General features: G+C 38.0%; 1 protein-coding gene across 1 annotated transcript in view; it reads right to left on the reverse strand.

Moving 5' to 3' along the window:
* LOC121379611 overlaps positions 1-13,803 on the reverse strand; it is a 69,812-nt gene that overhangs the window by 15,912 nt on the left and 40,097 nt on the right. The window contains exons 24-30 of the mRNA XM_041508258.1: positions 13,549-13,728; positions 12,004-12,027; positions 11,106-11,225; positions 8,373-8,561; positions 6,332-7,237; positions 3,282-3,464; positions 1,645-1,842 (exon numbers count right to left, since the gene is read on the reverse strand). Of these exons, the coding sequence (XP_041364192.1) occupies positions 1,645-1,842; positions 3,282-3,464; positions 6,332-7,237; positions 8,373-8,561; positions 11,106-11,225; positions 12,004-12,027; positions 13,549-13,728 (1,800 nt within the window). The remainder of the gene's footprint in view (positions 1-1,644; positions 1,843-3,281; positions 3,465-6,331; positions 7,238-8,372; positions 8,562-11,105; positions 11,226-12,003; positions 12,028-13,548; positions 13,729-13,803) is intronic.

Below are 13,803 nucleotides of genomic sequence, written 5' to 3' on the forward strand. Positions count from 1 at the left end.
TTTTTTGTTTGTTTTTTAAACAAACTAACTAAATTCTCTTACGCAACCAATGATGTACATTTCGCAGTAACAGTTGTGATGCAAACTGCCCTGCTTCTTCAACCATTTTTACATAAACTTGATAATATCTCGTTCCCATTTTATTATTTCCGTTTATTACCCTCATATTTAAGTTTTCTTTGTCTTTTTAAAAATGTGTTCTTTGTATTCTGCATACATGTACATCCAAACAGTCCCAAACTGCTATATATTTCGGTTAAAGAAATCAATAATTATTTATATAACAAAAACAAAGAAATAATTTTTAAACGAAGGCCTTTGTTACACCAGTTGTGGAGCACTGGCTGAAGCGATAATTTTTACACGTTTAAAAAAATCACTTAGTTTCTTAACTGACAATTCGTTACCTTATATTTATTAATATGCTACAGATTAGAGAAATATCATTTCAAATGTCTGATTATGATTGTTCTTAAAATAATAAAATTAAAAATCAACAGCTTTTTTATGTTTGTTTCTGATGAGGGGAAACAATTTCTGTATATACCGAGACTCGTTCCATATGAAATATTCAAATTTTATTTACGAGACGCATCTGAGTGTTTAGAAGACAGATGATTAAAAAAAAAAATGTTTTGTTTAACGACAGTACATTGATTTATTAATAATCTATAGACACACACACGCGCGCGCACACACACACGCGCGCGCACACACAAACACACACACACACATACACACACGCACTCACTCACTCACACACACACACTCTCACACACACACACACACACACACACACACTCACTCACACACACACACACACACACACACACACATAAGAGAGAGGAAACCCGCTACGCAACAGAGGCCGTGGTATGTATTATCCTGTCTGTGGGATGGTGCATATAAAAGATCCCTTGCTGCTAATCGAAACGAGTAGCCCATGAAGTGGTGACAGCGGGTTTCCTCTTACAATATCTGTGTGGTCCTTAACCATATGTCCGACGCCATATAACCGTAAACAAAATGTGCTGAGTGTCGTTAAATAAAACATTTCCTTCCTTCTTTCATATGTACCATCCCACAGACAGGACAGCACATACCACGGCCTTTGATATATCAGTCAAGGTGAACTGGCTGGAATGAGAAATAGCCGAAATGGGTCCACCGACGGTGATCGATCCGAGACCGACCGCGCATTGAGCGAGCACTTTACCACTGGGTGACGTTCCTGCCAGATTGTTGATAAAGGGATATTCCTGAGCTTGCAGCAATTTTTAAGATGTTATCGACTAACAGAGACTTTTTAACGATTGTAATTACATATCAAATACATTTTTCGCCATAAAATATTAATGGCTGTATATTAAACGTGTTTCTGATCGTTCTAATATTTGTACTAGTTTAAATATCATTTTATTTCCTAATATATGTTTTTTCGTACGTACGAATTTATTTGAAGACAACATCCAGTTTGGGCTTCTTACAAATATTAAGACGACCAGAAACACATTAAATATACAGACACTGATATTCTAAACAAGAAACTATATTTAATACGTAAGTTCAGTCGTAGATCTATTTTATTAGTCGGAAACATCTTACAATGCAGCAACTGAGGAATGTCTCTTTAAAGAAACATACCCATTGTCTTGTAACTGGCTGGAGAGATTAAGTTTTCAAACAGGTCACAGCGGAATTCGTTCACGCAGCCCGACCCGTCAAAGGCGGTTCCCGATGGACACCGTTCGTAGTAGGTGTTGCCGTTGATACACTCGAAGTAGTCGTAGCAGTGGGTTCCGTACGAGAATCGAGAATAGTCGGGCCTGTTCTGACAGAAGTCTGAAATTAGAAACAAGCATAAAGTCAGTCAGCCAATCCAGAAGTGGCGACAGCGGGTTACCTTTCTCAATATCTGTGTGGTCCTTAACCATATGTCTGACGCCATATAACCGTAAATAAAATGTGTGAGTGTGTTGTTAAATAAATCATTTTCCTTCCTTCCTTCCCCTTTATCTCTCTCTCTCTCTCTCTCTCTCTCTCTCTCTCTCTCTCTCTCTCTCTCTCTCTCTCTCTCTCTCTCTCTCTCTCTCTCTCCCCCCCCCCATGCATGTCTGTGTCTAATTGTGTTTATATCTATCAATGTGTCTATCGATCTACCGATCTGTTTTGTCTGTCTGTCAATCAGTTTGTCTATCCATCTATCGAACTATCTATATATTTACCTCCTACCAACTTATATACCAATCGGTCGTTATATCTCTCTATCTATAGGTCTTTCTGTCTGTCTGTCTGTCTGTCGGTTTGTCTGTCTTATATGTCTGTTTGTCTGTCTGCCTGCCTGCCTGTCTGTCTGTCTAAACCTCAAAGCATATAATATATACTGATGGAAAGAAATGAGGGGACATGTGTTATTTAAGACCACATTTAGTTCACTATTAGAGTTTAATAGCTATGCCTGTATAAAATATAAACATGTAATGTGGAACTGAATATCAGTAACACAGTCAACTTTCTGATACTGTGGATGAGGCTTTTGGTTGCCATATATATATGTGTTCCTTTATTTCTTTCTATAAATATAGTTCAGTTCGCCCAAGGCATCAACACAGTGACTGCTGTGATAAATTGGTAGTAACCAGGAACGTAGAAACCCATCTCTGCTGAAGCAAATTTTCATTTTTTTCTCAATATATTTCCCGGTGAAGCATGACTCGACTCTAGCCATTCCCTATAAACTTCGGTCTCCGCAGTCTAGACACCAGTCTTGCTACAATGCCTTCACACGCGCTTAGTAACATAGACTAGAATCAAACTGTCAGAGATTTATCCAGGCTTTCTTTAGTTGCGAACATAGGTCCCTTCTCAAACGAAGATAGCACTGAAAATTCCCAATTTTGTACTAAAAGTTCCCAACACACACACACACACACACACTCACACACTCACTCACTCACTCACTCACTCACTCACTCACTCACTCACTCACTCACTCACTCATATATATATATATATATATATATATATATATATATATATATATATATATATATATACATATACATATACATATACATATATATATATATATATATACATATACATACATAGACATAGACATAGACATAGATATATATATATATATATATATATATATATATATATATATATATATGCCTGAAAACATATCTGAAGTATGATCTACTCGCTCTCATTCTTCCAAACCTATCAGATATGGGGACCCTGGCGAACTATCCTGGACCTATTCCAGCCGAACGTACCTTGTGTGATGTAGTGGTGTGACTTGCACTGTGTGTCCCGCACACACTTGTCCTGGTACATGTCGAAGCGGAATCCGTCCGGACACTCGTAGTAGTAGGATTTGCCGCCGTAACACTCGTAATACTCCCAGCAGTGTTCGCTCACCGTGTACCGGAAACCGTCTTCGTTATACCGGCAATGCTCTGCAATCACAGAAAAAAAGATACATTTTGTATTAAAAAAATATCAACTTCTTCATTTATCCTCAAATTGTTTGTAAAAAGATAAATTTTGTATTGAATGATATAGAAAAAAGATAAATTTTATATTGAAAAATACAGAAAAAGATAAATATTTTGTATTGAAAAATACAGAAAAAAAATTGTATTGAAAAATATCAACTTCTTCATTAATCCTCAAACTGTTTGTATTAAGCATTTATATATAAAAAAAGGTGATAAACGGCTACCGTGGATATAGTAATGTATGTACTGCACAGTGTAAGCAGCTACCAGATGTAAATCTATTAAATGAACAAAATTGTTGTAAGATAACAAGATCATTTCGTACAAACTTGAAATGACATTGCTAACTGATCTAAAGCATCATGTTACAGACTGTTTAAATCAAATATTGTGTTCGAGACATATTAAAGCAATCTAGAGAGACAAAAACACTGGTTATCATTATTGCACTTTCGACTCTTGAATCATTATCTTCCCATTGAAAAAGGCAGATGGAAAATAACTTTGACAAATAGAAAATGCTTTTTGTGTACAAATAACGAAATTGGTGATGAAATTTATTATATAATGTGTTGTCCTTTTTGTAAAGATGAAAGAAAAAGACTTCTGCCAAAGTGTTGCCAGTCCAGACAATATGTTTACAAATCTGGAATGCTATTTGACTATTAAAAAAACTTGTGTTCTCAGAAAGCTAGCAATTTTCTGTAAACAATGTCCCATGGCTGAAATCTATGTTTTTAAAATTTTATTTTATTTGTATATGCAATGTATGTCTTCACGTAAATATGAACCCATAGATATACACTTGTTTTGGGGGGTTCTTTCCACACGTTTGAATGTCTGTTACACATCATTATTATGTGCCATCTTGTCATTTATTTATTTACTTATAGTTTTACAATGTACCTCAAATGCCGTTGAATTATGGCCAGAATATAAATAAATTTCGGTTCATTGGAGTATGTCTTATTCTGCCTGTGGTATGGTGTATATAAAAGATCCCTTGCTACTAATGGACAAATGTAGCAGGTTTCCTCTCTGATAATAAATGTCAGAATTACCAAATGTTTGACATACAATAGCCGATGATTATTAATACATCAATGCGCTCTAGTGGTGTCGTTAAAACAAAACAAAACTTTAAGCTATCAAATATAGCCCGTACTTATAACGAGAAAATGTAGAAAGGGTGTGGTGGCCTTATAACACTGAACTCCCTTCTAAAAGGGGCGGGATTTAGCCCAGTGGTAAAGCATTCGCTTGATGTGCAGTCGGTCTGGGATCGATCCCCGTCGGTGGACCACTGGGCTATTTCTCGTTCAAGCCAGTGCTCGTTAAACAAAACATTTTTTTTTAAACAATCATCTGTCTTCTAAACATTCAGGTGCGTCTCGTAAATAAAATTTGAATATTTCATATGGAACGAGTCTCGGTATATACAGAATTGTTTTCCTCATCAGAAACAAACATAAAAAGCTATTTTAAGAACAATTATAATGAGACATTTGAACTGATATTTCACTAATCTGTGGCATATTAATAAATACGAGGTCACGAATTGTCAGTTAAGAAAGTTAGTGATGTTTTTTAAACTTCAGCCAGTGCTCCACAACTGGTGTAACAAAGGCCGTGGTATGTACTATCCTGTCTGTGGGATGGTGCATATAAAAGATCCCTTGCTGCTAATCCAAAAAAGTAGCCCATGAAGTGGCGACAGCGGGTTTCTTCTCTCAATGCCTGTGTGGTCCTTAACCATATGCCCGACGCCATATAACCGTAAATAAAATGTGTTGAGTGCGTCGTTAAATAAAACATTTCCTTCCCTACTAAAAATACGACCGCTGTGTAAATAGCCAGCCCTCATTAGCCGAGGTGATATACACGGTTGCCGTGTGTATAGCCACTTCTATGATTAAGTGACAACGAAGGCGACGTCCACAGGTGTTGTATTTATGGAATGCATCTAAGTATGCAATACCTAGCGTGATGTGTGAACGGCAGTTGACTGGATCTGAACATAGCCAGATCCTTGCAAAGTGCTGCATCGGATAAATACCCCCAAAAAAGGCGGTCGGCAGTGCAGACCAAAAGATGCCATGAATTAAATGTCTGATATCTTGCGAAACGCTTGTTTTTTTTACATGAGCATGGGGAAAGTTAGGAATGAAGGTGATCTTCTAATAATTCTTATTAAGTTGCAGGATACAAATAATAATATTCTCTATTTGTTTGTTTTTTTGTATTTAAGCACTGGGATTAACAACGAAAAATCCCGGTGAATATATATATTTATGTCAAAGAGTGTAAGTTAAAATATAATGACATTACCTGGAATGGACAGAAGAAACAGTTTCCACTGCCTGTCGTTAACACACCCCGTCCCTTACCCGAAGCGGTATTTGCTGAACTTAAAGTTTGTTTTGTTTAACAACACCACTGGAGCACATTGATTAATTAATCATCGGCTATTTGGGTGTCAAACATGTGGTAATTCTGATTCGTAGTCATCAGAGGAAACCCGCTATATTTTTCCTAATGCAGCAAGGATCTTTTATATGCACTTTCCCACAGACAGGAAAGCACACACCATGGCCTTTGTGCAGCTGTGGTGCACTGGTTGGAACTAGAAAAAACTAATCAGCTGAATGGATCCACCGAGGTGGTTCGATCCTGCGACGCAAGCACCTCAAGCGAGCACTCAACCTCAGCACTCAGCTTAATCCCGCCCCGTTTGCTGAAATTACCTAGAATGGGCGTGCGGTGGAAACAGTGCTCGTCTTTAACACAGCCCGTCCCGTACTCGTAGCGGTATTTTTTTAACTTACCTAGAATGGGCGTGCGGTGGAAACAGTGCTCGTCTTTAACACAGCCCGTCCCGTACTCGTAGCGGTATTTGTTGAACTTACCTAGAATGGGCGTGCGGTGGAAACAGTGCTCGTCTTTAACACAGCCCGTCCCGTACTCGTAGCGGTATTTGTTGAACTTACCTAGAATGGGCGTGCGGTGGAAACAGTGCTCGTCTTTAACACAGCCCGTCCCGTACTCGTAGCGGTATTTGTTGAACTTACCTAGAATGGGCGTGCGGTGGAAACAGTGCTCGTCTTTAACACAGCCCGTCCCGTACTCGTTGCGGTATTTGTTGAACTTACCTAGAATGGGCGTGCGGTGGAAACAGTGCTCGTCTTTAACACAGCCCGTCTCAAACTCGTAGCGGTATTTGTTGAACTTACCTAGAATGGGCGTGCGGTGGAAACAGTGCTCGTCTTTAACACAGCCCGTCTCAAACTCGTAGCGGTATTTGTTGAACTTACCTAGAATGGGCGTGCGGTGGAAACAGTGCTCGTCTTTAACACAGCCCGTCCCGTACTCGTAGCGGTATTTGTTGAACTTACCTAGAATGGGCGTGCGGTGGAAACAGTGCTCGTCTTTAACACAGCCCGTCTCATACTCGTAGCGGTATTTGTTGAACTTACCTAGAATGGGCGTGCGGTGGAAACAGTGCTCGTCTTTGACACAGCCCGTCCCGTACTCGTAGCGGTATTTGTTGAACTTACCTAGAATGGGCGTGCGGTGGAAACAGTGCTCGTCTTTAACACAGCCCGTCCCGTACTCGTAGCGGTATTTGTTGGCACAGCGCTGGTAGAGAGGTTTGCCCTGACTGCAGACGAAGAACTCGTTGCAGTAGCCATTCCTGGAGAACGATTCCCCAGACTTGTACCACTTGCACATGTCTGTAAGTAAAGTAAGGATTAAAATTAAACTATTATTGACACATGTTTGTGAGTAAAGTAAGGATTAAAATTAAACTATTGCTGGCACATATCTGTAAGTAAAGTAAGGATTAAACATAAACTATTACTGGCACATGTATGTGAGTAAAGTAAGGATGGAAATTAAACTATTACTGACACATGTCTGTAAGTAAAGTAAGGATTGAAATTAAACTATTACTGACATATGTATGTGAGTAAAGTAAGGATTAAAATTAAACTATTACTGACACATGTCTGTAAGTAAAGTAAGGATTGAAATTAAACTATTACTGACATATGTATGTGAGTAAAGTAAGGATTAAAATTAAATTATTACTTGCACATGTTTGTAGGTAAAGTATGGATTAAAATTAAACTATCACTGGCACATATCTGTAAATAAAGTAATGATTAAAATCAAACTATTACTTGCATATGTCTGTAAATAAAGTAAGGATTGAAAGTAAACTATTACTAGCATATGTCTTTAAATAAAGTAAGGATTGAAATTAAACTATGACTGGCAAATGTCTGTAAGTAAAGCATGGATTAAAATCAAACTATTACTTGCATATGTCTGTAAGTAAAGCATGGATTTTAGCAATGACACCAGTCAGGTTTAAAATTAAACTATTACTGGTTTTGATTTTGTTGTTGTAGTTGTATGCTTGTTGTTTGTTTTTTATTTGGCTTTTTGTTTTGTGTGTGTGTGTCTCTCTGTGCGTGTGCATATGCGCGCGCGCGTGCGTGTGTGTGTGTGTGTGTGTGTGTGTGTGTGTTTGCTTGTTGTTGTTTTTCTTCACAAGGGCACACACGTTTTCCATTTCTTCCTCTGGCTAAACCATTGTGATCCACTTGTGTTGCTAGAGGGCAGTCATGCACCCCCTACTCAGTGTAATCACACATCTCTCCCCACCCCACTACCTTTTACACTTTCCCAATAATACGACTAATAGACAGGGTGATAGCCTCCACCCCACTCCCCCCCCCCCCCCCGCCCCCCGCAATATATATAAAATTTCGCAGGCTACCCCAATGTGAATCATGATGCTTTCATGACTGAGCAGGTCATACCAGGAATTTTGCAGCGCTGTGTGTTCTGAGAAATGCTTACCCACAGTCTGACCGATCACGCCCTCGTGGTAACAGTCCGTGTCCTTCACACACCTCCCTTTGTATGCGTCGTATTTGTGGCCGCCGGGACACCTTTCATAGTAAGACTGAGTCCCGTCGCAGACGTAATACTCGTAGCAGTAGCCTCCCTTGGAATATGTGTAGCCGTCGGGTTTGTTGTAACACATATCTGAAATATGTATTTATTTCAATAACAAAAAAACACAAAGAAAATACATGTAAAAGTAAAAAAATATATATAAAAATAAAATGTTTGATATTATTCCGCGTCAGTTTGCAGAAAATTTAACAGGCTGTTGTGAGCGACGTTTATAGATGTGTTCAGTGAGGCTCGTCCAGAAAATATATTGAAATTGTTTTGTTTTTTAAAAGCTTGAGTAGGGAGGGATTTCGAGCCCAAAAATCTTTCCCTGCACTTGTGCCTGGTTTGATATAATTATGTTAGACATAGCATACATTGCATCCTGCTAACATCAAGCGAGTATTTGTCATAAAGTGGTTGTATCACAATTGCATAATGAAAGTTTCCCGCCAAATGTATTTATCGACATATTATGTTTTAAAATGCAATAATCAGTACGTTCACTACATGGGCTATAGCAAAATTACCACTACATAATTTTAATTATATATTTGTTATTGAGTTTATTGTAAATCTGTAGAAGATGGCTGACCGATATGCAACGTTAAATGACGTGTGTGTTGTTTAAGGGAAAGAAGAAGAAAGAAAAAGAAATAGGCAGTAAAAAGGAAGAGGGACGAGAAAGATAGTGACTAGAAGAAAAAAAGGAAGAGGAGGAGTGAGAGAAAGAGGAAACGAAGAAAAAATTGAATAAGACAAGAAGAAAGGAGGAAGATAAGAAGAAAAAGAATGGAGAAGAATACCAGGAAGAAGAGACGACACAGAAGAAGAAATGAGAAAGAAGAATAAAAAGAGAAAAAGAAGAAAGAAAGAAGACAGGAGAAGAAGAAGAAAAAGAGAACAAAGATAAGAGAACGAGAGAGAGAAAGAAAGAAGAAGAGGTGGGGAAGAAGAGAAAGAGAAGATAGGAGAAGAAGAGGAATAAAAAGCATGATAACAAAGAGAATAGGAAGGAAGGTTGAAGAAAAAAGAAGAACGAAAGGAAGAAAGATGGCGAGGAAAGAGAAGAAAAGGGAAAGAGGAGGAGAAGGAGAAAGTGGGAACAGGAGAGAAGAGGGGAACACGAGAATAAAAGAAGGGGGACGAATAAGATGAGAAGAAGTAATATAGGATAAGAAAGAAGAAAAGAAAAGGCAAGAAAGGGGAAGAATGAAGAAAAGAAGGGTAAGGGGATGAAGAAAAGAAGACGAGGAAAATTATGTGGGAAGAATAAAAATAAGGGGAAGGGAAGAGAAGTAAGAAAAGAAAGAGAAAATGTAGGGAAGAATAGAGAAAAAGAGAATATGAGGGGGAAGAGGGGAAGAATAAGAAGATGGAGGAGGGGGGGGATGAGAAAAATAATAAGAAGAAAGGGTAAGAAGAAGAAAAGAAGTTATGAATAAGCTTGTGAGAGAAGGAAATAATACGGAAGCAAAAAAGAAAGAAGAAAAAAGAAGCATGAAAAATAATAAAGACCGAGATAAGAAAAGAAGAAGAAGGTGTAAGAAGAAAGAAAAAAAAAAGATAGAAGAAGAAGAATAATGAATAAAAACGAAGAAAAATGGTAAGAGAAAAGAAGAATAAATAAGAAGAACAGAGAAAAGAAAGAAGAATGACAATAAATGAAGAATGGAAAAAAAATAAGAGAAAGGAAATTTACATAAATGAAAAGAAGGGCAATAAGAAAATTAGAAGATTGAAAGTAATAAATAATAAGAATAAAAATAAAAGAAAAAATAAAGAAAAGAAGAAGAAAAAGAAAATATTTCGGAAGGGGTAAAAGAAAATTTTAAAAAAAGAAAAAAAATGGGAAACGAAAAGGGTTTAAGAAAAAACAAAGAAAAAAAAAAAAAAAAATAAAAAGGGGAAAAAAAAAAAAGGGGGAAAAAAAAAAAGGGGGAAAATTTAAAAAAAAAAAAAAGGGAAAAAAAAAAAAAAGGTTTAAAAAAACCCAAAAATTAAAAAAATTTTTAAAATAAGGAAAAAAAAAAAAATTAAAATTTTAATAAAAAAAACCCCAAAAAGAAAAAAAAAAGGAAAGGGGAAGGAAAGGGAAATTAAAAAATTTTTTAAACCCAAAAAAAATAAAATTTTAACCCTTCCAAAAAAAAAGAAAAAAAAAAGGAAAAAGGCCCCAAAAGGGGTTTTAACCCAAAAAAAATAAACTTAAAAGTGGGAAAACCCCCCCCAAAAAAAAACCCAGACCCTTAAAAAAACCCATAAAACCCCCAAAAAAAAGGGAAAAAAATTTTAAAAACCCCCCCTTAAAAAAAAGGGCCCTCCCCTCTTTTCCTTTTCCCTTTTTTCCCCCAAAAAAACCCCTCCCTCTCCCCCTTCCTCTTTTCTCCCCTCCCTTCCACTCGCGCTCCTCCCCCCTTTTCCCTCCTCCCCCCGCCTTTTTCCCCCGCCCCTTTTTTCCCCACCCCCCCCCCCCTTTTGGGTTTTTTCCCCCCTCCCCCCCCCCCCCCCCCCCGGGCCAAACCCCCCCCCCCGGCCCCCTTCCCCCCCCCCCCAATATTTCCTCCTTTCCCCGGCGCCCCTGCCCCCTCCCCCGTCCTTCCTTCCCCCTCCCGCCCGGTGTGCCGCAAATACCCAGCCCCCCACCCTCCCCCGGTGTCGTACCGCGGTCGTAGCTGACGTGCCGCCGCCGCGGCGGGCCGTAGTAAGTTCCGAACGAATACTTGAAGTTATCCTTCTTGTCGCGACAGAAATCTGAATATATTTGGAAATTGATAGTGTTATTATACAGGTTGCAAAGCTTCGAGAGAATTCTTTAGGAATGATAAAGCTATATTTATGCTTATCGTTATGTCCATCCATCCATCCATCCATCCATCCATCCATCCATCCATCCATCCACCCATGCATTGGTCCGTCAACCCATCTACCCATCAATCTATTCAAACCATCAACACATTTATATTATAAATCCAAATATCTAATAAAACTGTATCACAAATAATTAGTCTTTAGGAAAATGTAATAATAGTTTAACCTTCTCTCCACAATGAACCACTGATTTATAACTAGACAACCGCAAAACGAATCTTGTTTTAAAAGTTTTATTCTGTTTATTGCAGATATCAAGAAATTTCAACAAAATTACAGAATCTTAAAGGCATACTGTCACAGATTTAAGGACCTTATTTCTCTAAAAATGGATAATAAATAAAAATTACATTACTTGTTGGAAACCAAATCTAGCTATCGCATCACCTTAATTGAACCATGATGGAGTGAAATCCATGTCATCCCTCTCGGCAATTTTAGTTTTTGAATTATGGACCATTGCCATAATTCAATTATTTTTACAAAATGTCATTAATAAATGGAATATGGTAGTTATGAATATGCTTGAATAAAGTACATTTAGGGACAAATCAAATTATATTTGTTCAGGTAATACTTTGTTAGACCATTAAATAGGTCAGTGGTAATATGCCTTTAAAGAAGATAGAAAAGGTGAATCAAATAGGTGCTTTATACATACCTTTATGTGCATGCTTTGTGTCACCTGTCAAAATAATAAATAGATAAGAACAATTTAGTTTCCTGTTTGGTCAAACATACTTCATCAAAAAAAAGGAAGAGAAATGCGTGTCTTAAAGGGACATTCCTGAATTTGCTGCATTGTAAGATGTTTCCGACTAATAATTTCTACGATTAAACTTACATATTAAATATATTTTCTTATTTAGAATATCAGTGTCTGTATATTCAATGTGTTTCTGGTCGTCTTAACATTTGTAAGAAGCCCAAACTGGATTTTGTCTTTAAATAATTTCGTACGTATGAAACAAATGTATTTTAGGAAATAAAATGAAATTTAACCTAGTACAAATATTAAAATGATCAGAAACACGTTTAATATACAGCCGCTAATATTTTATGCAGAAAAAGATATCTGATATGTAATTACAATCGTTAAAAATTTAATGTCTCTGTTAGTCGATAACATCTTTAAAATTGCAGCACACTCAGGAATGTCCCTTTCATAACATCATGGCGCATTTTAAACTATGATGATTTAGAAAGGATGGAGGAACTGTTTTATTTAGTACTCGATACATGTATATGTACAGTTCTGACATCTGTTTAAGAAAAAGAAAGAAATGGGGGTTTTTAACGACGCACTCAACACATTATTTTACGGTTATATGGCGTCAGACATATGGTTAAGGACCACACAGATTTTTGAGAGGAAACCCGCTGTCGCCACTACATGGGCTACTCTTCCGATTAGCAGCAAGGGATCTTTTATTTGCGCTTCCCACAGGCAGGATAGCACAAACCATGGCCTTTGTTGAACCATTTATGGATCACTGGTCGGTGCAAGTGGTTTACACCTACCCATTGAACCTTGCGGAGCACTCACTCAGGGTTTGGAGTCGGTATCTGGATTAAAAATCCCATGCCTCGACTGGGACCCGAACCCAGTACCTACCAGCCTGTAGACCGATGGCCTGCCACGACGCCACCGAGGCCGGTGTTTCTGTTTAATTCTAATTAGAACACTTTGCAAAGGGAAGGGTGTGGGCGGGACGTGGCCCAGTGGTATAGCGCTCGCCTGATACGCGTTCGGTCTGGGATCGATCCACGTCGGTAGGCCCATTTGGACTATTATCTCGATCCAGCCAGTGTATCACGATTGGTATATATAAAGGCCGTGGTATGTGCAATGCTGTCTGTGGCGTGGTACATATAAAATATAACTTGCTACTAATGAACAAAATTATGTAGCGGGTTTCCTTTTTAAGACTATATATCAAAATACCTAGAGTCGAATTTACAAATCATGTTTATGTCTTACACGACTGCAACTGCATACATTTACAATGCTTAAACACCTGCGTTTAAAAAAAAAAAAAAAAAAAAAAACAGACTACCAAACTGTAGCCGGTTTCCTCTGATGACTACGAGTCAGAATTACCAAATGTTTGACATCAAATAGTCGATGCTTAATAAGTCAGTGTGCTCTAGTGATGTCGTTAACCAAAACAAACTTTAACTTTAAATGAAAAGGATGTGAACGTACCATAGAACCTGTGTTTGGCGAGGTAGGTACACTGTCCATCATAAATGCACGTCTCCCCGTTGAACCTGTGGCCGTCAGGACATCGCTCGTAGTAGGACCTGCTGTGGAAACACTGCTGGTACTCATAGCAGTGGCCGCCGTACGAGAACTTGTAACCATCTGGGTGGTGCTCGCAGTTGTCTGCAAAAACAAAAACAAAACCATTGTCAGGTCAGGTCAGGTCAGGTCAGGTCAGGTCATAGGGTTTAACGTGCA

The sequence above is a fragment of the Gigantopelta aegis genome, chromosome 8, assembly GCF_016097555.1.
Source record: "Gigantopelta aegis isolate Gae_Host chromosome 8, Gae_host_genome, whole genome shotgun sequence".
Classification (NCBI taxonomy): Eukaryota; Metazoa; Mollusca; class Gastropoda; order Neomphalida; family Peltospiridae; genus Gigantopelta; species Gigantopelta aegis.